General features: G+C 46.8%; 2 protein-coding genes across 3 annotated transcripts in view; one reads left to right on the forward strand and one right to left on the reverse strand.

The window, feature by feature from the left end:
• Positions 1-16,608, reverse strand: part of LOC135538187 (large ribosomal subunit protein uL13m-like) — a 38,392-nt gene extending 21,784 nt beyond the window's left edge. Inside the window, exons 1-6 of one of the 2 annotated variants that reach the window (XM_064964149.1) lie at positions 16,520-16,608; positions 16,040-16,163; positions 13,350-13,443; positions 13,117-13,177; positions 5,658-5,744; positions 4,764-4,885 (exon numbers count right to left, since the gene is read on the reverse strand). In XM_064964149.1, the coding sequence (XP_064820221.1) occupies positions 4,764-4,885; positions 5,658-5,744; positions 13,117-13,177; positions 13,350-13,443; positions 16,040-16,163; positions 16,520-16,546 (515 nt within the window). In that variant the 5' untranslated portion in view covers positions 16,547-16,608. Of the gene's footprint in view, positions 1-4,759; positions 4,886-5,657; positions 5,745-13,116; positions 13,178-13,349; positions 13,444-16,039; positions 16,164-16,519 lie in introns of those variants that run through there. The other variant, XM_064964150.1, reaches the window with a different exon arrangement.
• A 283-nt stretch (positions 16,609-16,891) lies between these two features.
• LOC135538189 (mdm2-binding protein-like) overlaps positions 16,892-21,416 on the forward strand; it is a 75,846-nt gene continuing 71,321 nt past the window's right edge. Inside the window, exons 1-6 of the mRNA XM_064964155.1 lie at positions 16,892-17,048; positions 17,223-17,306; positions 17,445-17,518; positions 19,577-19,719; positions 20,533-20,591; positions 21,263-21,407. Coding sequence (XP_064820227.1) covers positions 16,991-17,048; positions 17,223-17,306; positions 17,445-17,518; positions 19,577-19,719; positions 20,533-20,591; positions 21,263-21,407 — 563 coding nt within the window. The 5' untranslated portion in view covers positions 16,892-16,990. The remainder of the gene's footprint in view (positions 17,049-17,222; positions 17,307-17,444; positions 17,519-19,576; positions 19,720-20,532; positions 20,592-21,262; positions 21,408-21,416) is intronic.

The raw sequence follows: 21,416 nt of genomic DNA on the forward strand, positions 1-21,416 counted from the left end.
ACACTACACCAGTTAACACCCTATAAACACTACACCAGTTAACACCCTATAAACACTACACCAGTTAAAACCCTATAACCACCCTGTAACCACTACACCAGTTAACACCCTGTAACCACTACACCAGTTAACACCCTGTAACCACCCTGTAACCACTACACCAGTTAACACCATGTAACCACTACACCAGTTAACACCCTGTAACCACTACACCAGTTAACACCCTGTAACCACTACACCAGTTAACACCCTGTAACGACTACACCAGTTAACACCCTGTAACCACTACACCAGTTAACACCCTGTAACCACTACACCAGTTAACACCCTGTAACCACTACACCAGTTAACACCCTATAACCACTACACCAGTTAACACCCTATAACCACTACACCAGTTAACACCATGTAACCACTACACTAGTTAACACCCTGTAACCACTACACCAGTTAACACCCTGTAACCACTACACCAGTTAACACCCTGTAACCACTACACCAGTTAACACCCTGTAACCACTACACCAGTTAACACCCTGTAACCACTACACCAGTTAACACCCTGTAACCACTACACCAGTTAACACCCTCTAACCACTACACCAGTTAACACCCTGTAACCACTACACCAGTTAACACCCTGTAACCACTACACCAGTTAACACCCTGTAACCACTACACCAGTTAACACCCTGTAACCACTACACCAGTTAACACCCTGTAACCACTACACCAGTTAACACCCTGTAACCACTACACCAGTTAACACCCTGTAACCACTACACCAGTTAACACCCTGTAACCACTACACCAGTTAACACCCTGTAACCACTACACCAGTTAACACCCTGTAACCACTACACCAGTTAACACCCTGTAACCACTACACCAGTTAACACCCTATAACCACTACACCAGTTAACACCCTGTAACCACTACACCAGTTAACACCCTATAACCACTACACCAGTTAACACCCTATAACCACTACACCAGTTAACACCCTGTAACCACTACACCAGTTAACACCCTGTAACCACTACACCAGTTAACACCCTGTAACCACTACATCAGTTAACACCCTGTAACCACTACACCAGTTAACACCCTGTAACCACTACACCAGTTAACACCCTGTAACCACTACATCAAGTCACTGTTAAGCTTCATTTCTCACTTCTGTGTTATTCCAAGTGAGTTATCGCTGCAGTCCATTTGAGGATGCGTGATCAGAATCGCAGATTCCCCCTAAACCCCAGCAGCAGCAGCATTCTCCCAGTAGACCAAACATTCTCCCAGTAGGCCAAACTTCCTCCCAGTAGGCCAAACTTCCTCCCAGTAGGCCAAACATTCTCCCAGTAGGCCAAACATTCTCCCAGTGGGCCAAACATTCTCCCAGTAGGCCAAACTTCCTCCCAGTAGGCCAAACATTCTCCCAGTGGGCCAAACATTCTCCCAGTGGGCCAAACATTCTCCCAGTAGGCCAAACATTCTCCCAGTAGGCCAAACATTCTCCCAGTAGGCCAAACATTACACTACAAGAATTATGTCACGGAATCCTGGAATGTCACTGTTTTCTGTCAGATTGAAAACTCTAAATTTCCTTTCATTACAGACAGGAAGTAATGTAGTGGCTGTTCTGGCCGTCTCATTATCACGTCAGTGTCTATTTCCTGTGTGATATGTTTTAATGGATACGCTCCGTAGGGTCGTCCTGACCAATCACTGCGGTGGTTACTAGAGAAACCCCATATAAACATACTGCTCTCTATAAAACCCTCCTCGGCTCCACTGCTCATTGGGGTGAATTACTGGCCTCGTAAACAGTTAGCATGAATTCGATTACAGAGTACCTCTCTAGTATTTCAATACGACGTTAAGAGGAAAGATCTTCAGTGCATTAACACACGTGGGGTGTCAGTGTTTGAGAAAGTGAGGTTCACAGTCAATCTTCAGAGAAACATCAACAACCCCAACGGGGTTCCATCTTGAGTCCTCAGCCACCACTCTACAGTAGTTGCTTTCGATTGCAATCAGCATTGGTAGGGCCTCGTGTGTGTGTGTGTGTGTGTGTGTGTGTGTGTGTGTGTGTGTGTGTGTGTGTGTGTGTGTGTGTGTGTGTGTGTGTGTGAATGAGAGGTCAGTCCATGGCCCAGTCCACCATTTCCCCTCATTGAGCCATACACTTACTTAACTCTATAGGAACATGACCGATCACGTTTCAACAGGCCGTGCTCTTTATCATAATGGACTCATTTGTCAGGCCGGTAACAAGAACCCGTTTCTCACATCAATAAAGAGGAAGACGGTGCTATACTTCTCCCATCCTTACTTACCGGTAATAACAGAAGTAGGTTTCACACGAACACACACAAAAATGTTTTATCCCGTTCTTCACTAAATCATTATTTGGGGTTTCTACTAGTTATTTGAATGTTTGTGGTAAGCTAAAGCTAGCGTAACATTTAGGTCATAAAATGCTTAAAGATTTGCCCGCTCTGGTAGAGAGCAGTATCATAAGGCATTTAACTGCGTCACGGCTGATGTGAATAGCAGGCTGTGGACTGAGGAACGATGGATCACTGCCAGGAACACAGCGGTCTGTAGTGGAACTATGGTATGTGTCTGTTCCTCTATAAACCAGTCTGTTCCTCTATAAACCAGTCTGTTCCTCTATAAACCAGTCTGTTCCTCTATAAACCAGTCTGTTCCACTATAAACCAGTCTGTTCCTCTATAAACCAGTCTGTTCCTCTATAAACCAGTCTGTTCCTCTATAAACCAGGCTGTTCCTCTATAAACCAGTCTGTTCCACTATAAACCAGTCTGTTCCTCTATAAACCAGTCTGTTCCTCTATAAACCAGTCTGTTCCTCTATAAACCAGGCTGTTCCTCTATAAACCAGTCTGTTCCTCTATAAACCAGGCTGTTCCTCTATAAACCAGTCTGTTCCTCTATAAACCAGTCTGTTCCTCTATAAACCAGGCTGTTCCTCTATAAACCAGTCTGTTCCTCTATAAACCAGGCTGTTCCTCTATAAACCAGGCTGTTCCTCTATAAACCAGTCTGTAGTGGAACTATGGTATGTGTCTGTTCCTCTATAAACCAGTCTGTTCCTCTATAAACCAGGCTGTTCCTCTATAAACCAATCTGTTCCTCTATAAACCAGTCTGTTCCTCTATAAACCAGTCTGTTCCTCTATAAACCAGGCTGTTCCTCTATAAACCAGTCTGTTCCTCTATAAACCAGGCTGTTCCTCTATAAACCAGTCTGTTCCTCTATAAACCAGTCTGTTCCTCTATAAACCAGGCTGTTCCTCTATAAACCAGTCTGTTCCTCTATAAACCAGGCTGTTCCTCTATAAACCAGGCTGTTCCTCTATAAACCAGTCTGTAGTGGAACTATGGTATGTGTCTGTTCCTCTATAAACCAGTCTGTTCCTCTATAAACCAGGATGTTCCTCTATAAACCAGTCTGTAGTGGAACTATGGTATGTGTCTGTTCCTCTATAAACCAGTCTGTTCCTCTATAAACCAGGATGTTCCTCTATAAACCAGTCTGTAGTGGAACTATGGTATGTGTCTGTTCCTCTATAAACCAGTCTGTTCCTCTATAAACCAGGATGTTCCTCTATAAACCAGTCTGTAGTGGAACTATGGTATGTGTCTGTTCCTCTATAAACCAGTCTGTTCCTCTATAAACCAGGATGTTCCTCTATAAACCAGTCTGTAGTGGAACTATGGTATGTGTCTGTTCCTCTATAAACCAGTCTGTTCCTCTATAAACCAGTCTGTTCCTCTATAAACCAGTCTGTTCCACTATAAACCAGTCTGTAGTGGAACTATGGTATGTGTCTGTTCCTCTATAAACCAGTCTGTTCCTCTATAAACCAGGCTGCTCCTCTATAAACCAGGCTGCTCCTCTATAAACCAGTCTGTTCCTCTATAAACCAGGCTGTTCCTCTATAAACCAGGCTGTTCCTCTATAAACCAGTCTGTAGTGGAACTATGGTATGTGTCTGTTCCTCTATAAACCAGTCTGTTCCTCTATAAACCAGTCTGTTCCTCTATAAACCAGGCTGTTCCTCTATAAACCAGTCTGTTCCACTATAAACCAGTCTGTAGTGGAACTATGGTATGTGTCTGTTCCTCTATAAACCAGGCTGTTCCTCTATAAACCAGTCTGTTCCTCTATAAACCAGTCTGTTCCTCTATAAACCAGTCTGTTCCTCTATAAACCAGTCTGTTCCTCTATAAACCAGTCTGTGGACTGAGGAACGATGGATCACTGCCATGGCTGTAGGAACACAGCAGTCTGTAGTGGAACTATGGTATGTGTCTGTTCCTCTATAAACCAGTCTGTTCCTCTATAAACCAGTCTGTTCCTCTATAAACCAGTCTGTTCCTCTATAAACCAGGATGTTCCTCTATAAACCAGGCTGGTCCTCTATAAACCAGTCTGTTCCTCTATAAACCAGGCTGTTCCTCTATAAACCAGTCTGTTCCTCTATAAACCAGTCTGTTCTTCTATAAACCAGTCTGTTCCTCTATAAACCAGGATGTTCCTCTATAAACCAGGCTGTTCTAAATGAGCTAGAGATTCAGCGCAGGCCGGGGTGGAGAGAGCTGTGTGTGTGTGTGAGGATATGTGGGTGTGATTAAGGATGGTGTGTGTGTGTGTGTGAAGATGTGAGAGAGAGAGGGTGTGTGTGTGTGTTTGCACGTAAGCGTCCATGAAGGAAGACTGGGAGAAGAAGGTACTCACGGGGTCCACAGAGTGGGGAAGGCTTCTCGCTCCTCCTGGCTGTACTCATTCAGCCTGCGAGGGATCTCTCTGGGCTGAGGCAGCTCCTCCGTCAGGTTCAGAAGGATGTCTTCAGGAAGATCCTGCCATACAATTACATACCACAGTCATTTAAATGGATCTGTATGGCACCGAGGCTCCAGCCAGGGACAGGAACACAGTCTTAGGTTTGTAGGTGTCTTTACTTTTCAGAGAGGGAAAATACACCTGGGTTAGAGAGAGGTGCAAGTCAAAGGAAAATAACACTTTTCTATTTATATACCGTATAATGAGAAGCTAGAGTCAGACTAGACTTGTCTAAATGCTTTACCACAATGGAAACAAGTCAGACTTGCGTTTAATTGGAAACAAGTCAGACGTGCGTTTAATTGGAAACAAGTCAGACTTGCGTTTAATTGGAAACAAGTCAGACTTGCGTTTAATTGGAAACAAGTCAGACTTGCGTTTAATTGGAAACAAGTCAGACTTGCGTTTAATTGGAAACAAGTCAGACTTGCGTTTAATTGGAAACAAGTCAGACTTGCGTTTAATTGGAAACAAGTCAGACTTGCGTTTAATTGGAAACAAGTCAGACTTGCGTTTAATTGGAAACAAGTCAGACTTGTGTTATCGCCGATATTTCTATGTCTGTTCTGCTTGTTCTTGGCTGAATGTGTCATCATTTAAAATGATTAAACAAATTCAAATCAATCAAATCAACATGTCAAGACATATTCAGTCCACAACAGGAGAACAAAGACCAGTTATTTTATCTTCAGGGAAGAGGTGTCGTGTGTGGCGTCATTCTTTTTACTAAAACTTCTCATGTCATCTTCACACATATTAGATGTGAAAGTCTTAAAAGTCAAGTCTCACATCTTCAGGGAAGAGGTGTAGCCGTTGCATCATGGTCCTTCTGGAGAGGTTCCTCGGCAGCATCCCGTACACTGCCAGCTTCACTATCTGGAGGAAGAAGAGGAAGATAGAAGAAGAGTGGACTCTGGATCCAGCGCTTGGATAGGCTACTCAGATTCAGTCCCCAATGGCACACTAGCGCACTATACAGGGAATCCTAGATCACTATATAGGGAATCCTATTGAACTATATAGGGAATCCTATTGAACTATATAGGGAATCCTATTGAACTATATAGGGAGTCCTATTGAACTATATAGGGAGTCCTAACGCACTATACAGGGAATCCTAGATCCCTATATAGGGAATTCTAGATCACTATACAGGGAATCCTAGATCACTATACAGGGAATCCTAGATCACTATACAGGGAATTCTAGATCAATATATAAGGATTCCTAGATCACAATACAGGGAATCGTAGATCACTATATAGGGAATCCTAGATCACTATACAGGGAATCCTAGATCACTATACAGGGAATCCTAGATCACTATATAGGGAATCCTAGATCACTATATAGGGAATCCTAGATCACTATATAGGGAATAGGGTGCCATTTGGGACTCTAACACAGACATTTGATATAAGAGCGTTGGATCAGGGTTGTCATGGTTACAGCTCTGGAGAAGAACACGGTTGAGGTCCATCATTGAACCTTTAATATGTCCCCAGTGGTGACCAGTAGAGATCCTATTAGGTCCAGATGGGGATACTACTAAGCAGGATCAATGAGTCAGCCAGGTAACTTCCCTCATGTGTTTTTAGAAGTATATACGGGCATGGTCTAATTTACCCAACATCCAAAAACACATAAGTTTAGCTTTCTTAAATGAAACCGAAAAACAATAGATATTTCTAGTTGTTCATCAAAGTTAGCTGGCTAAATAATTAATTCTTCTTTGTACTATACCCCTCAGGTCTGTTCTCTATGACCCTGTCCAAAAACAACCCCTCTATTTACCCCTATCCCCTAGAGACACTTGGGTGGATCTGATAGAATGTACAAGATTAAGCAATATGGTAATATCTCCTCCACCTTACCCTCTCTAGATAGTAAAGAGTCTCCCCTGTAGACAACTTTATATACCCCTGCAATATTCTCCTAACATTTTTACAAGCTGGTTCTATTCCTCGTATCCCTCCCTCACTCTGTGGTGTGACACATATTCAGTGTTTCTTGGAGCGATGTGTCACGATCGCCAACTGGTAGCAAATCATTTCGGTCATGTGAAAAAAATGGTGTTATCCTCGAACTAATACCCTGAATGCTCAACTCGGGGCAGGCAGGTAGCAGGTGGTTAGAGCATTGGGCCAGTAACCGAAAGGTTGAAGGATCAAATACCTGAGCTGACAAGATAAAAACCTGTCCTTTTGCCCCTGAACAAGGCAGTTAACCCATTGTTCCCCGGTAGGCCGTCATTGTAAATCATAGTTTGTTCTTAACTGACTTTAAATAAAGTTTACATAAAACGTGCCTCTGCCCAGCTCCCCCTCCTCTGCCCCTCCCTGCTCCCAGCTGCCCCTCCTCTGCCCCTCCCTGCTCCCAGCTGCCCCTCCTCTGCCCCTCCCTGCTCCCAGCTGCCCCTCCTCTGCCCCTCCCTGCTCCCAGCTGCCCCTCCTCTGCCCCTCCCTGCTCCAAGCTGCCCCTCCTCTGCCCCTCCCTGCTCCCAGCTGCCCCTCCTCTGCCCCTCCCTGCTCCCAGCTGCCCCTCCTCTGCCCCTCCTCTGCCCCTCCCTGCTCCCAGCTGCCCCTCTGTCCCTCCCTCCTTCCGTTGGCAAAACAACCATCAAAATGACATGTTATTCCTACATGACCGTCCACCACTCAAATCCATCCTCTGCAATAAGAAAACCAAGTGAGGGGAAGAAAAATCCAAATGTCCCCAAATGTCTCTCATCTACCATTTCCAACTTAATCCCTTCATACATATCTATCCCCTGTGAAAATTAAATCAGTCCTACTCCTGTTAAATGACGACCGTGGTGTGTGGAAGATGGATGTGTGTTGTATAGGGACACCATCCGTCACCACGGCTACAGAAGGTGGATGTCACCCCGACGTGATCATTACCCACAATTACCTCTGATAGATTCTCCCCCCGTTGGAATAACTCAGCTAGAGACATGCATCCATCTCATTAATGGAGGTGTAACGTGCTAGAGGAACCTGAGGAGGGGGGGGGGCTGGAGACGGGAGGGGGAGAGAGAGGAGGGGGAAGGAAGATGCAACTGGCCAGGGCTGGGGAGGAGCGCTGAGGAGAGGGGAGGGGGCTGGAGACGGGAGGGGGAGAGAGAGGAGGGGAAGGAAGATGCAACTGGCATGGGCTGGGGAGGAGCACTGAGGAGAGGGGGGGGGCTGGAGACGGGGGGGGGGAGAGAGAGGAGGGGAAGGAAGATGCAACTGGCATGGGCTGGGGAGGAGCACTGAGGAGAGGGATGAGGACAGTTAGGGAGAGGTGGGCTGGGGAGGAGCACTGAGGAGAGGGATGAGGACAGTTAGGGAGAGGTGGGCTAGGGGAGAGAGGAGGTTTGGAGAGGGCTAGGGCGGCTGGGGTAGGATACCGTGTGGCTGTTCTGGGGTAGGATAACGTGTGGCTGTTCTGGGGTAGGATACCGTGTGGCTGTTCTGGGGTAGGATACCGTGTGGCTGTTCTGGGGTAGGATACCGTGTGGCTGTTCTGGGGTAGGATACCGTGTGGCTGTTCTGGGGTAGGATACCGTGTGGCTGTTCTGGGGTAGGATACCGTGTGGCTGTTCTGGGGTAGGATACCGTGTGGCTGTTCTGGGGTAGGATACCGTGTGTCTGTTCTGGGGTAGGATACCGTGTGGCTGTTCTGGGGTAGGATAACGTGTGGCTGTTCTGGGGTAGGATACCATGTGGCTGTTCTGGGGTAGGATACCATGTGGCTGTTCTGGGGTAGGATAACGTGTGGCTGTTCTGGGGTAGGATACCGTGTGGCTGTTCTGGGGTAGGATACCGTGTGGCTGTTCTGGGGTAGGATACCGTGTGGCTGTTCTGGGGTAGGATACCATGTGGCTGTTCTGGGGTAGGATACCATGTGGCTGTTCTGGGGTAGGATACCGTGTGGCTGTTCTGGGGTAGGATACCGTGTGGCTGTTCTGGGGTAGGATACCGTGTGGCTGTTCTGGGGTAGGATACCGTGTGGCTGTTCTGGGGTAGGATACCGTGTGGCTGTTCTGGGGTAGGATACCATGTGGCTGTTCTGGGGTAGGATACCGTGTGGCTGTCCTGGGGTAGGATACCGTGTGGCTGTTCTGGGGTAGGATACCGTGTGGCTGTTCTGGGGTAGGATACCGTGTGGCTGTCCTGGGGTAGGATACCATGTGGCTGTTCTGGGGTAGGATACCGTGTGGCTGTTCTGGGGTAGGATACCATGTGGCTGTCCTGGGGTAGGATACCATGTGGCTGTTCTGGGGTAGGATACCGTGTGGCTGTTCTGGGGTAGGATAACGTGTGGCTGTTCTGGGGTAGGATACCGTGCGGCTGTTCTGGGGTAGGATACCGTGTGGCTGTTCTGGGGTAGGATACCGTGCGGCTGTTCTGGGGTAGGATACCGTGTGGCTGTTCTGGGGTAGGATACCATGTGGCTGTTCTGGGGTAGGATACCATGTGGCTGTTCTGGGGTAGGATACCATGTGGCTGTTCTGGGGTAGGATACCGTGTGGCTGTTCTGGGGTAGGATACCGTGTGGCTGTTCTGGGGTAGGATACCGTGTGGCTGTTCTGGGGTAGGATACCGTGTGGCTGTTCTGGGGTAGGATACCGTGTGGCTGTTCTGGGGTAGGATACCGTGTGGCTGTTCTGGGGTAGGATACCATGTGGCTGTTCTGGGGTAGGATACCATGTGGCTGTTCTGGGGTAGGATACCATGTGGCTGTTCTGGGGTAGGATACCATGTGGCTGTTCTGGGGTAGGATACCATGTGGCTGTTCTGGGGTAGGATACCATGTGGCTGTTCTGGGGTAGGATACCGTGTGGCTGTCCTGGGGTAGGATACCATGTGGCTGTTCTGGGGTAGGATACCGTGTGGCTGTCCTGGGGTAGGATACCATGTGGCTGTCCTGGGGTAGGATAATGTCGCAAAGCTAACTAAAAAGCAGCATTCCCCAAGAGAGGATGACTTTCACTTTAGCAGTGATAAATTCATGAACTTCTTTGAGGAAAAAATTATGATTAGTTTCTGGCAATTTTTCCGCATGGAATAGCCTTCATTTCTCCGAACAAGAATAGACTGACGAGTTTCAGAAGAAAGTGCTTTGTTTCTGGCCATTTTGAGCCTGTTATCGAACACACAAATACCGATGATCCAGATACTCAGCTAGTCTAAAGTCCAGTTTTATTGCCTCTTTAAAATCAACACAACAGTTTTCAGCAGGGTTTTCTAATGATCAATTAGCCTTTTAAAATGATCAACTTTGATTAGCTAACACAACGTGCCATTGGAAGACAGGAGTGATGGTTGCCTGTATGTGTACTCTCACTCCCCCTCTGTCTGAAATCCTCCCTGATGGTCCTGCAGGAGAACACTCCCCCTCTGTCTGAAATCCTCCCTGATGATCCTGCAGGAGAACACTCCCCTCTGTCTGAAATCCTCCCTGATGATCCTGCAGGAGAACACTCCCCCTCTGTCTGAAATCCTCCCTGATGGTCCTGCAGGAGAACACTCCCCCTCTGTCTGAAATCCTCCCTGATGATCCTGCAGGAGAACACTCCCCCTCTGTCTGAAATCCTCCCTGATGATCCTGCAGGAGAACACTCCCCCTCTGTCTGAAATCCTCCCTGATGATCCTGCAGGAGAACACTCCCCCTCTGTCTGAAATCCTCCCTGATGGTCCTGCAGGAGAACACTCCCCCTCTGTCTGAAATCCTCCCTGATGATCCTGCAGGAGAACACTCCCCCTCTGTCTGAAATCCTCCCTGATGATCCTGCAGGAGAACACTCCCCCTCTGTCTGAAATCCTCCCTGATGATCCTGCAGGAGAACACTCCTCCTCTGTCTGAAATCCTCCCTGATGATCCTGCAGGAGAACACTCCTCCTCTGTCTGAAATCCTCCCTGATGATCCTGCAGGAGAACACTCCTCCTCTGTCTGAAATCCTCCCTGATGGTCCTGCAGGAGAACACTCCTCCTCTGTCTGAAATCCTCCCTGATGATCCTGCAGGAGAACACTCCCCTCTGTCTGAAATCCTCCCTGATGATCCTGCAGGAGAACACTCCCCCTCTGTCTGAAATCCTCCCTGATGATCCTGCAGGAGAACACTCCCCCTCTGTCTGAAATCCTCCCTGATGATCCTGCAGGAGAACACTCCTCCTCTGTCTGAAATCCTCCCTGATGGTCCTGCAGGAGAACACTCCCCCTCTGTCTGAAATCCTCCCTGATGATCCTGCAGGAGAACACTCCCCCTCTGTCTGAAATCCTCCCTGATGATCCTGCAGGAGAACACTCCCCCTCTGTCTGAAATCCTCCCTGATGATCCTGCAGGAGAACACTCCTCCTCTGTCTGAAATCCTCCCTGATGATCCTGCAGGAGAACACTCCCCCTCTGTCTGAAATCCTCCCTGATGGTCCTGCAGGAGAACACTCCCCCTCTGTCTGAAATCCTCCCTGATGATCCTGCAGGAGAACACTCCCCCTCTGTCTGAAATCCTCCCTGATGATCCTGCAGGAGAACACTCCCCTCTGTCTGAAATCCTCCCTGATGGTCCTGCAGGAGAACACTCCCCCTCTGTCTGAAATCCTCCCTGATGATCCTGCAGGAGAACACTCCCCCTCTGGAACCAGAGGGGCGGGAGACTTACAAGGACAGACAATTCATTACACCATAATTCATTCCCTCTCTCTCACACCAGCGGGCCATTTGTAACCTTTATAGACAAAACACGTCACACAACTGTGGGACAGCTCATATTTCATCACATGAACATCGATACATAACAGCAATGCAAAATGCAACTGCTGTCCTGAACGACGTGCAATTCTGACATTTTTATGAAATGCAGCTTCATCCCGGCCGAGGAACGAAACTTTAAAGGCTGAAGTTACTGTAGAGGTACACCTGAGAGGACAGTGTTTATTCAGTGTTTCCAAACAGACTGCAGTCACTCCGACAGACAGTGAGTTGTCACGTGGCTATGGCTTGCTCTATAAAACAGTAGTTAACTCCCCGGTCAGTTTATTAGGTACACCATCCTGTTCACGTAAACGGATCGCTCCGACAGACAGCGAGTCGTCACGTGGCTGTGGCTTGCTCTATAAAACAGTAGTTAACTCCCCGGTCAGTTTATTAGGTACACCATCCTGTTCACGTAAACGGATCGCTCCGACAGACAGCGAGTCGTCACATGGCCGTGGCTTGCTCTATAAAACAGTAGTTAACTCCCCGGTCAGTTTATTAGGTACACCATCCTGTTCACGTAAACGGATCGCTCCGACAGACAGCGAGTCGTCACGTGGCCGTGGCTTGCTCTATAAAACAGTAGTTAACTCCCCGGTCAGTTTATTAGGTACACCATCCTGTTCACGTAAACGGATCGCTCCGACAGACAGCGAGTCGTCACGTGGCTGTGGCTCGCTCTATAAAACAGTAGTTAACTCACTGCTCAGTTTATTAGGTACACCATCCTGGCCGTGGTCACGGCTTGCTCTATAAAGCAGGCAGACAGGCATCAAGGCATTCAGTTACCCTTCTATTGAACGTCAGAACGGGCAAAACCAGTGACCGAAGCGACTTTGAGCGCGGTATGACCGTCGGCGCCAGGCGAGTTGGATCCAGTACCTCAGAAATGGCTGCATTCCTGGGCGTTTCACACACGACAACGTCTAGAGTTTACTGGGAACGGAGCGACAAACACAAAGCATCCAGTCAGCTGCAGTCCTGTAAAACAGCTGGTTGATGAGAGAGGTGGAAGGAGAAGGATAAGAATCATGCCAACCGGCAGCCCCCAAACAGACAAATAACAGCACAGTGCAACAGTGGTGTGTTGAACAGCATCTCAGAACACACATCTCGTCGCTCCCTGTCATGGATGGACTGTTGCAGCAGACGACCACACCGGGTTCCACTCCTATCAGCCAATAACAAGAAGAAGTGTCTTCAGTGGGCACATGATCACCAACACTTGAGGAGTGGAAAAACATTCTCTGGTCCGACGAATCGCGGTTTCTGTTGAGTCAAGCTGATGGCCATCAGAGTCCTGATGGTGTCAATGGTACAGGCTGGTTGCTGTGGTGTACCGCCATCGAATCTGCAGCAACTGCGTGATGCCATCGCGTCAACATGGACCAACATCCATGTGGAATGTTCCCGAAGAATTCTGGCTGTTCTGGAGGCAAAGGGTGGGGTCCGACTCGGTACTAGACGAGTGTACCTAATAAACTGACTTGCAAAACTTACCGCTTTGGGGTCTTTCGAATGGAGCTGGGTGGCTGTGACTTGTTTAAATCCACCCGGGTACCTTTGGGAAAGAAACAAGACTGAAATTAGAGGAAGACAATCAACTTTACACACATAGGCTTAGTCAACCACATCACTCATTACACAGATCAGTTCACATGCTCCATGATTTCAACAAAGTTCTTCTGGTTATTCCATGTGTAACAGACAGACAGTCTGAGGCAAGACCTTACTGGGTGTGAGAGGAGTACATCTTCTGCTCCCATTTGTTCCCAGAGAAGGCTATGTGTCTGCTGTTCATGACTACTACATGGTCTCCAACATCACCTGAGGAACACAGAGACGCGTGCTCATTAGAAAACATCACAAACTCCGTAGAAACATATTTTGCTGACATGTTCCAAGGCATGTTCTTCTAGCTCCTTTCAAAAGATTATCAAGGAATGCAGGAAAAGATTCATCATTTGATTGCCTGCCACCACAACAAAAAGGTGGTTTCTGAATAAGATATAATGGGTACTGAATGATAGATGACTAAGTGGTTGACTTGCAGGTAGTCTAGTGGTTAGAGTGTAGGGACGGCAGGTAGCCTAGTGGTTAGAGTGTTGGGACGGCAGGTAGCCTAGTGGTTAGAGTGTAGGGACGGCAGGTAGCCTAGTGGTTAGAGTGTAGGGACGGCAGGTAGCCTAGTGGTTAGGGTGAAGGGACGGCAGGTAGCCTAGTGGTTAGAGTGTAGGGACGGCAGGTAGCCTAGTGGTTAGAGTGTAGGGACGGCAGGTAGCCTAGTGGTTAGAGTGTAGGGGCAGGCAGGTAGCCTAGTGGTTAGAGTGTAGGGACGGCAGGTAGCCTAGTGGTTAGAGTGTAGGGACGGCAGGTAGCCTAGTGGTTAGAGTGTAGGGACGGCAGGTAGCCTAGTGGTTAGAGTGGAGGGACGGCAGGTAGCCTAGTGGTTAGAGTGTAGGGGCAGGTAGGTAGCCTAGTGGTTAGAGTGTAGGGACGGCAGGTAGCCTAGTGGTTAGAGTGTAGGGGCAGGCAGGTAGCCTAGTGGTTAGAGAGGAGGGACGGCAGGTAGCCTACTGGTTAGAGTGGAGGGACGGCAGGTAGCCTTGTGGTTAGAGTGTAGGGACGGCAGGTAGCCTAGTGGTTCGAGTGTCGGGACGGCAGGTAGCCTAGTGGTGAGAGTGTAGGGACGGCAGGTAGCCTAGTGGTTAGAGTGTAGGGACGGCAGGTAGCCTAGTGGTTAGAGTGTAGGGACGGCAGGTAGCCTAGTGGTGAGAGTGTAGGGACGGCAGGTAGCCTAGTGGTTAGAGTGTAGGGACGGCAGGTAGCCTAGTGGTTAGAGTGTAGGGACGGCAGGTAGCCTAGTGGTTAGAGTGTAGGGACGGCAGGTAGCCTAGTGGTTAGAGTGTAGGGACGGCAGGGTAGCCTAGTGGTTGGAGTGTAGGGACAGCAGGTAGAATAGTGGTTAGAGTGTAGGGACGGCATGTAGCCTAGTGGTTGGAGTGTAGGGACGGCATGTAGCCTAGTGGTTAGAGTGTAGGGACGGCAGGTAGCCTAGTGGTTGGAGTGTAGGGACGGCAGGTAGCCTAGTGGTTAGAGTGTAGGGACATCCCGCCTGGTTTGCCCTTAGTGGGACTATCGTTTGTTTTTCAACAGGACAATGACCCAACACACCTCCAGGCTGTGTAAGGGCTATTTGACCAAGAAGTAGAGTGATGGAGTACTGCATCAGATGACCTGGCCTCCACAATCTGCAACCTCAACCCAATTGAGATGGTTTGAGATGAGTTGGACCACAGAATGAAGGAAAAGCAGCCAACAAGTGCTCAGCATATGTGGGAACTCCTTCAAGACGGTTGGAAAAGCATTCCAGGTGAAGCTGGCTGAGAGAAGGTCAAGAGTGTGAAAAGCTGTCATAAGGGCAAAGGGTGGCTACTTTGAAGAACCTAAAATATATTTTGATTTGATTAACACTTTGTTTGGTTACTACATGATTACATGTGTTATTTCATAGTTGTGATGTCTTCACTATTATCCTACAATGTAGAAAATAGTCAAAAATAAAGAAAAATGAATGAGTAGGTGTGTCCAAACTTTTGACTGGTACTATATAAAACAAGAGAATGAACCCTTCTTAGTTTGAATGGTCATTCAACAACCAGCATGAAACATGTAATAGAATAGGTATAACAGGGTCATAGAATAGGATTCCAGCCGTTAAGAGCACAGCTCCAGGGATGAGGAGAAAGAGACAGGGTTCTCTGTCCCTCAGGGTCCCTGCCCACACACAACCGTTAACAGAGCACAGCTCCAGGGATGAGGGGACAGTAATGGACAGGGTTCTCTATCCCGAGGGGCTGCCGAGTGGCGCAAGGAACTGTATCTCAGTGCAAGATGCGTCACTATAGTACCAGGTTCGAATCCAGGCTGTATCACATTGGGAGTCCCATAGGGCGGCACACAACTGCCCCAGCGTTGGCCGGGGTAGGTCGTCATTGTAAATAAGAGTTTGTTAACTGGTTAAAGGTTACACATATCCCTCAGGGTCCCTGTCCACACATGGGCCTTCACATCAGGTGACGCCTCACCTCACAGTCAAATCAAATTAGTGTGAATAGACACAGGTTTTGAAGGAATGCTGAAGGCAGTTGATGAAAAATAAGTGGTGTGTCTGGGTACTATGCCTTCTGGTTATGTGCATAGTTGGGGTCTATTGGTTTCACAGTGATACTTTAGCGCCACCATGTGGTCATTGTTATAGCCACGAACAAATCTCTGAATATGGAGAATATGTCCTGGCTGGCTGTGAAGAAAACATCAAATTAAATACTCAAATCAACTACAGACTGTATTTGCACAGTCACACACATTCAGCAAAACACATCATTTCTAAAACGGGCATACTAGCTAGCTGTCTACTTACTCAGTGCATGGTAGATAGGTTTGTGTTTCCCCTGTAGCCTGATTGCACACATAGTGGCAATCTTCCCTGGAGGCTGCATCCGAGCGTCTATCAGGTACCACGACCTGGCAAAGGTAGCCCATTGCTGAATACAGGAGAACAGAGAGAGATCAAGTCAATTCAGAGTTTCAGACACAGTAGTAGCACAGCATCCCTCATCAACACACAGTTGTCAGCTCTCAAGCCACAAACACGTAGCTGCAGGCTGGCTTGGGCACACGGATTATATTCATACAATAAATCATTGCAAGAAAAGATCCCACTGTAATTTAAGAATACGATTAATAAAGAGATTAGCTAGCTGGACAGATTGCGGATAGCTAGCTAGCTAACGTTAACTACATGTACCATCGGATAGCGATGAGTTTTGCATATAACTGACACATTTACACATTTAATGCTGGTTCTAAATACAATTACGTATAAAAAATAAAGTATTACCTGGGCAGATTTAGTAAAACTGGACATACTACTTGAATTACAAGCACATCATTCCAGATTGACCCCCAATGTGAGCAGATGGTGCAGCGTTGTGTTGAGTCGAAACATGGATAAAAAACTTCGTTCCTTGGTCCAAATTGTAAATCTGTTCCTGAAATTCTGAATGGATAACTAGTACATTTTCGGTGAATAATATGTAACCGATGATATTGGTATATTTTAGGGAGAAAACCATCAAAGAATATGCCAAACAATATTTGGTTTTGATAATATCGCTCATGGTCATTAAACATGTATTTTCCCGCCGGTTGTATTTTGAAGTCGCGCCTTGACGTCCCCAGAACTCTTGGTGACAACTTCCGTTTCACCAGAGAGAGAGCGCGCGGAAATGAATTGTATAATACTAAAAAAAGTCCACACAACTTTTTATTTACATTTATACTGAACACTGATGGTAGAGTATTCAGAGGAATGGATCGGTACGTGCTAGTTGTTTCTTTTAACCAAGAAGAGGATAAATGCGCGAAGGGTACGTTAACCATAGCTTTGTCGCGGACTCGGATTTCGTGTTGTTTTCTACTGTAGTAGGAAGCAGCAGAGCCATCTATAGTAGAAAGGATGATAAACATACTATGAGCAATGGTGGTGTTCTTGTAAATGTAAGTCATAACTTCTTGGATTATTGTAATCGTTTATTTTACAGCTTTGGAGGCTGTCAAACAGATCTATGATAAACTGGGGAGCATCGCCAGTTGTAATTCAAAACGGAGGGTTTCTCTGTTTCCAGGTAAGCAAATGCATTGTTTGTGTGTCAGGTGTCTTGCTTGCCGAAACGATTGCAATATGTCTACCTGCTTTTAAACATTGTAAGGGGTTAAGTAACATTTGCTAAATGTGATTCTGTCATCTCATTCTGCCTCCTAAGCCTGCTCTCTGAGTGGTGGTCCAGCCTCACAGAGGTGGTATTTTGCTGTCCAGACATGCCATGGGACATCTCAGGTAAGTGTCATGTCAAGGAATGTCTGGTATTAATCAGGGATGTCGTTCTGACCCTTCTCTGTCCTGTTTCGTGTTTATGGAGATGTGGAGATGTCTGCCTATGTCCTGCTTTGTGTTTATGGAGATGTGTAGATGTCTGCCTATGTCCTGCTTTGTGTTTATGGAGATGTGGAGATGTCTGCCTATGTCCTGCTTTGTGTTTATGGAGATGTGGAGATGTCTGCCTATGTCCTGCTTTGTGTTTATGGAGATGTGGAGATGTCTGCCTATGGCCTGCTTTGTGTTTATGGAGATGTGGAGATGTCTGCCTATGGCCTGCTTTGTGTTTATGGAGATGTGGAGATGTCTGCCTATGGCCTGCTTTGTGTTTATGGAGATGTCTGCCTATGTCCTGCTTTGTGTTTATGGAGATGTCTGCCTATGTCCTGCTTTGTGTTTATGGAGATGTCTGCCTATGTCCTGCTTTGTGTTTGTGGAGATGTGGAGATGTCTGCCTATGTCCTGCTTTGTGGAGATGTCTGCCTATGTCCTGCTTTGTGGAGATGTCTGCCTATGTCCTGCTTTGTGGAGATGTCTGCCTATGTCCTGCTTTGTGTTTGTGGAGATGTGGAGATGTCTGCCTATGTCCTGCTTTGTGTTTGTGGAGATGTGGAGATGTCTGCCTATGTCCTGCTTTGTGTTTGTGGAGATGTGGAGATGTCTGCCTATGTCCTGCTTTGTGGAGATGTCTGCCTATGTCCTGCTTTGTGTTTGTGGAGATGTCTGCCTATGTCCTGCTTTGTGGAGATGTCTGCCTATGTCCTGCTTTGTGGAGATGTCTGCCTATGTCCTGCTTTGTGGAGATGTCTGCCTATGTCCTGCTTTGTGGAGATGTCTGCCTATGTCCTGCTTTGTGGAGATGTCTGCCTATGTCCTGCTTTGTGGAGATGTCTGCCTATGTCCTGCTTTGTGGAGATGTCTGCCTATGTCCTGCTTTGTGGAGATGTCTGCCTATGTCCTGCTTTGTGGAGATGTCTGCCTATGTCCTGCTTTGTGGAGATGTCTGCCTATGTCCTGCTTTGTGGAGATGTCTGCCTATGTCCTGCTTTGTGTTTGTGGAGATGTTGAGATGTCTGCCTATGTCCTGATTTGTGGAGATGTCTGCCTATGTCCTGCTTTGTGTTTATGGAGATGTGAAGATGTCTGCCTATGTCCTGCTTTGTGTTTATGGAGATGTGGAGATGTCTGCCTATGTCCTGCTTTGTGGAGATGTCTGCCTATGTCCTGCTTTGTGGAGATGTCTGCCTATGTCCTGCTTTGTGGAGATGTCTGCCTATGTCCTGCTTTGTGGAGATGTCTGCCTATGTCCTGCTTTGTGGAGATGTCTGCCTATGTCCTGCTTTGTGGAGATGTCTGCCTATGTCCTGCTTTGTGTTTGTGGAGATGTCTGCCTATGTCCTGCTTTGTGGAGATGTCTGCCTATGTCCTGCTTTGTGTTTGTGGAGATGTCTGCCTATGTCCTGCTTTGTGGAGATGTCTGCCTATGTCCTGCTTTGTGTTTGTGGAGATGTCTGCCTATGTCCTGCTTTGTGTTTGTGGAGATGTCTGCCTATGTCCTGCTTTGTGTTTGTGGAGATGTCTGCCTATGTCCTGCTTTGTGTTTGTGGAGATGTCTGCCTATGTCCTGCTTTGTGTTTGTGGAGATGTGGAGATGTCTGCCTATGTCCTGCTCCGCAAGCAGCTTCTACTGTTGAACACAACATCCAACCATTTCATCAGTCATACATGACACATTCATCACAGTCTTCTGTTTCTTTGGGGGGGTCCTCAAACCTATCCACCACATTGGCTGACTGTCATCACCTATTGGCTGACTGTCATCACCTATTGGCTGACTGTCATCACCTATTGGCTGACTGTCATCACCTATTGGCTGACTGTCATCACCTATTGGCTGACTGTCATCACCTATTGGCTGACTGTCATCACCTATTGGCTGACTGTCATCACCTATTGGCTGCCTGTCATCACCTATTGACCACATTGACTGACTGCCATCCTTGCTGTTTCTGGTTGTAGTTCTGCAGTACAGAGTGGGAGGAGCTGGGTAGTTGTCAGAAGAACGATGAGCAGGAGGAAAGCCCCAGGACTATGGAGGCCTGTCTCAGTGCTCTGGATGAGCAGGAGGAGAAGAGTGACCAGCCTGACCCACAGCAGACACAGTATGAGTGATGTTCACAGGGCTCTACAGTGCCACCATTAGACTTACATTTACATTACATTACATTTAAGTCATTTAGCAGACGCTCTTATCCAGAGCGACTTACAAATTGGTGAATTCACCTTCTGACATCCAGTGGAACAGCCACTTTACAATAGTGCATCTAAATCATTTAAGGGGGGGGGGGGTGAGAAGGATTACTTTATCCTATCCTAGGTATTCCTTGAAGAGGTGGGGTTTCAGGTGTCTCCGGAAGGTGGTGACTTACATTGACAACTAAAAATAGATGTGTGGCCGAACGGCAAAAGTCAAGTATGAGCACATGTGCGAGTAAAATGTACAAGTGTGAAGTGACCTGGAGATTCGGACTCAGTCAGACATGTGAGTTTCACCGTTACCACGGCAACCTCCCGCCCTTAAAGGGCCAGCTGAACATTTTTGTCTCGCCTAAGTGACTCAAATATTTGAGGGTACATTGTGCTTGATTTATCATAGAACACCCCAAAAAACGTCTAGTAATTTCTTATCATTAAAACACTCTTTCTCAAATATTTTATTTTTGTGCTCCTAAATGTTTCAACTTAGGAGAAACAGGTCAGCATAGAGCCCTGTTTTAATTCTGTTGCACATCCCAGCTCTGTGCTCTTCCATAATACTATTTCTCTAGTGTTTAAGCAAACATACAAAGTTGACCTGATTTCCTCTGAGATGTTGTAGAACTTCTCAATATCACATTTCCTGGCTGTATTGAAGGTAGTGCCCTGTCAGGGGTGAATAGTTGTATGAATAAAGTTCTGATTTGTGATGACTGCAGGTTGTATGAAGAGGCAGCAGAGGGATTACACCTGTTAACAGACAAGCTTCCCCCTCCAGGTAACTCACTCCATTCACCTTGGTTCATTTGGCCAGACCGAGACAGATTCCTCTATATATCTTATACAGGAGTTCTCTATATTTCCTACATGCCGTGGCTTGTGTTGTGTTTTATAGCTGACTCTGTTCCCCTCTTTCTCTCCCAGGAAAAGCTCTGCTAGATCTGATATTTGTGTCAGTTTACTAGGTGTTTTATAGCTGACTGTTTCTCCTAGATGTAATATTTGTCAGTTTACTAGGTGTTTTATAGCTGACTCTGTTTCTCCTAGATGTAATATTTGTCAGTTTACTAGGTGTTTTATAGCTGACTCTGTTTCTCCTAGATGTAATATTTGTGTCAGTTTACTAGGTGTTTTATAGCTGACGCTGTTTCTCCTAGATGTAATATTTGTGTCAGTTTACTAGGTGTTTTATGGCTGACTGTTTCTCCTAGATGTAATATTTGTCACTTTACTAGGTGTTTTATGGCTGACTGTTTCTCCTAGATGTAATATTTGTCAGTTTACTAGGTGTTTTATGGCTGACTGTTTCTCCAAGATGTAATATTTGTCAGTTTACTAGGTGTTTTATAGCTCAGTTTACTAGGTGTTTTATAGCTGACTCTGTTTCTCCTAGATGTAATATTTGTGTCAGTTTACTAGGTGTTTTATGACTGACTGTTTCTCCCGCAGGAAAAGCTCTGTTCGATGTGATATTTCTGGGTTTTGCTGAAGAAGCTCCAAAGCTGAAGGACTTCCTCCCTGTGATTGGCTCGTTGAAACACATGCAGACATGGCACACAGCCAAGATGACCATAGTGACTGAACACCAAGCTGGGTAAGAACA

Source organism: Oncorhynchus masou, unplaced genomic scaffold, assembly GCF_036934945.1.
Source record: "Oncorhynchus masou masou isolate Uvic2021 unplaced genomic scaffold, UVic_Omas_1.1 unplaced_scaffold_929, whole genome shotgun sequence".
NCBI lineage: Eukaryota > Metazoa > Chordata > Actinopteri > Salmoniformes > Salmonidae > Oncorhynchus > Oncorhynchus masou.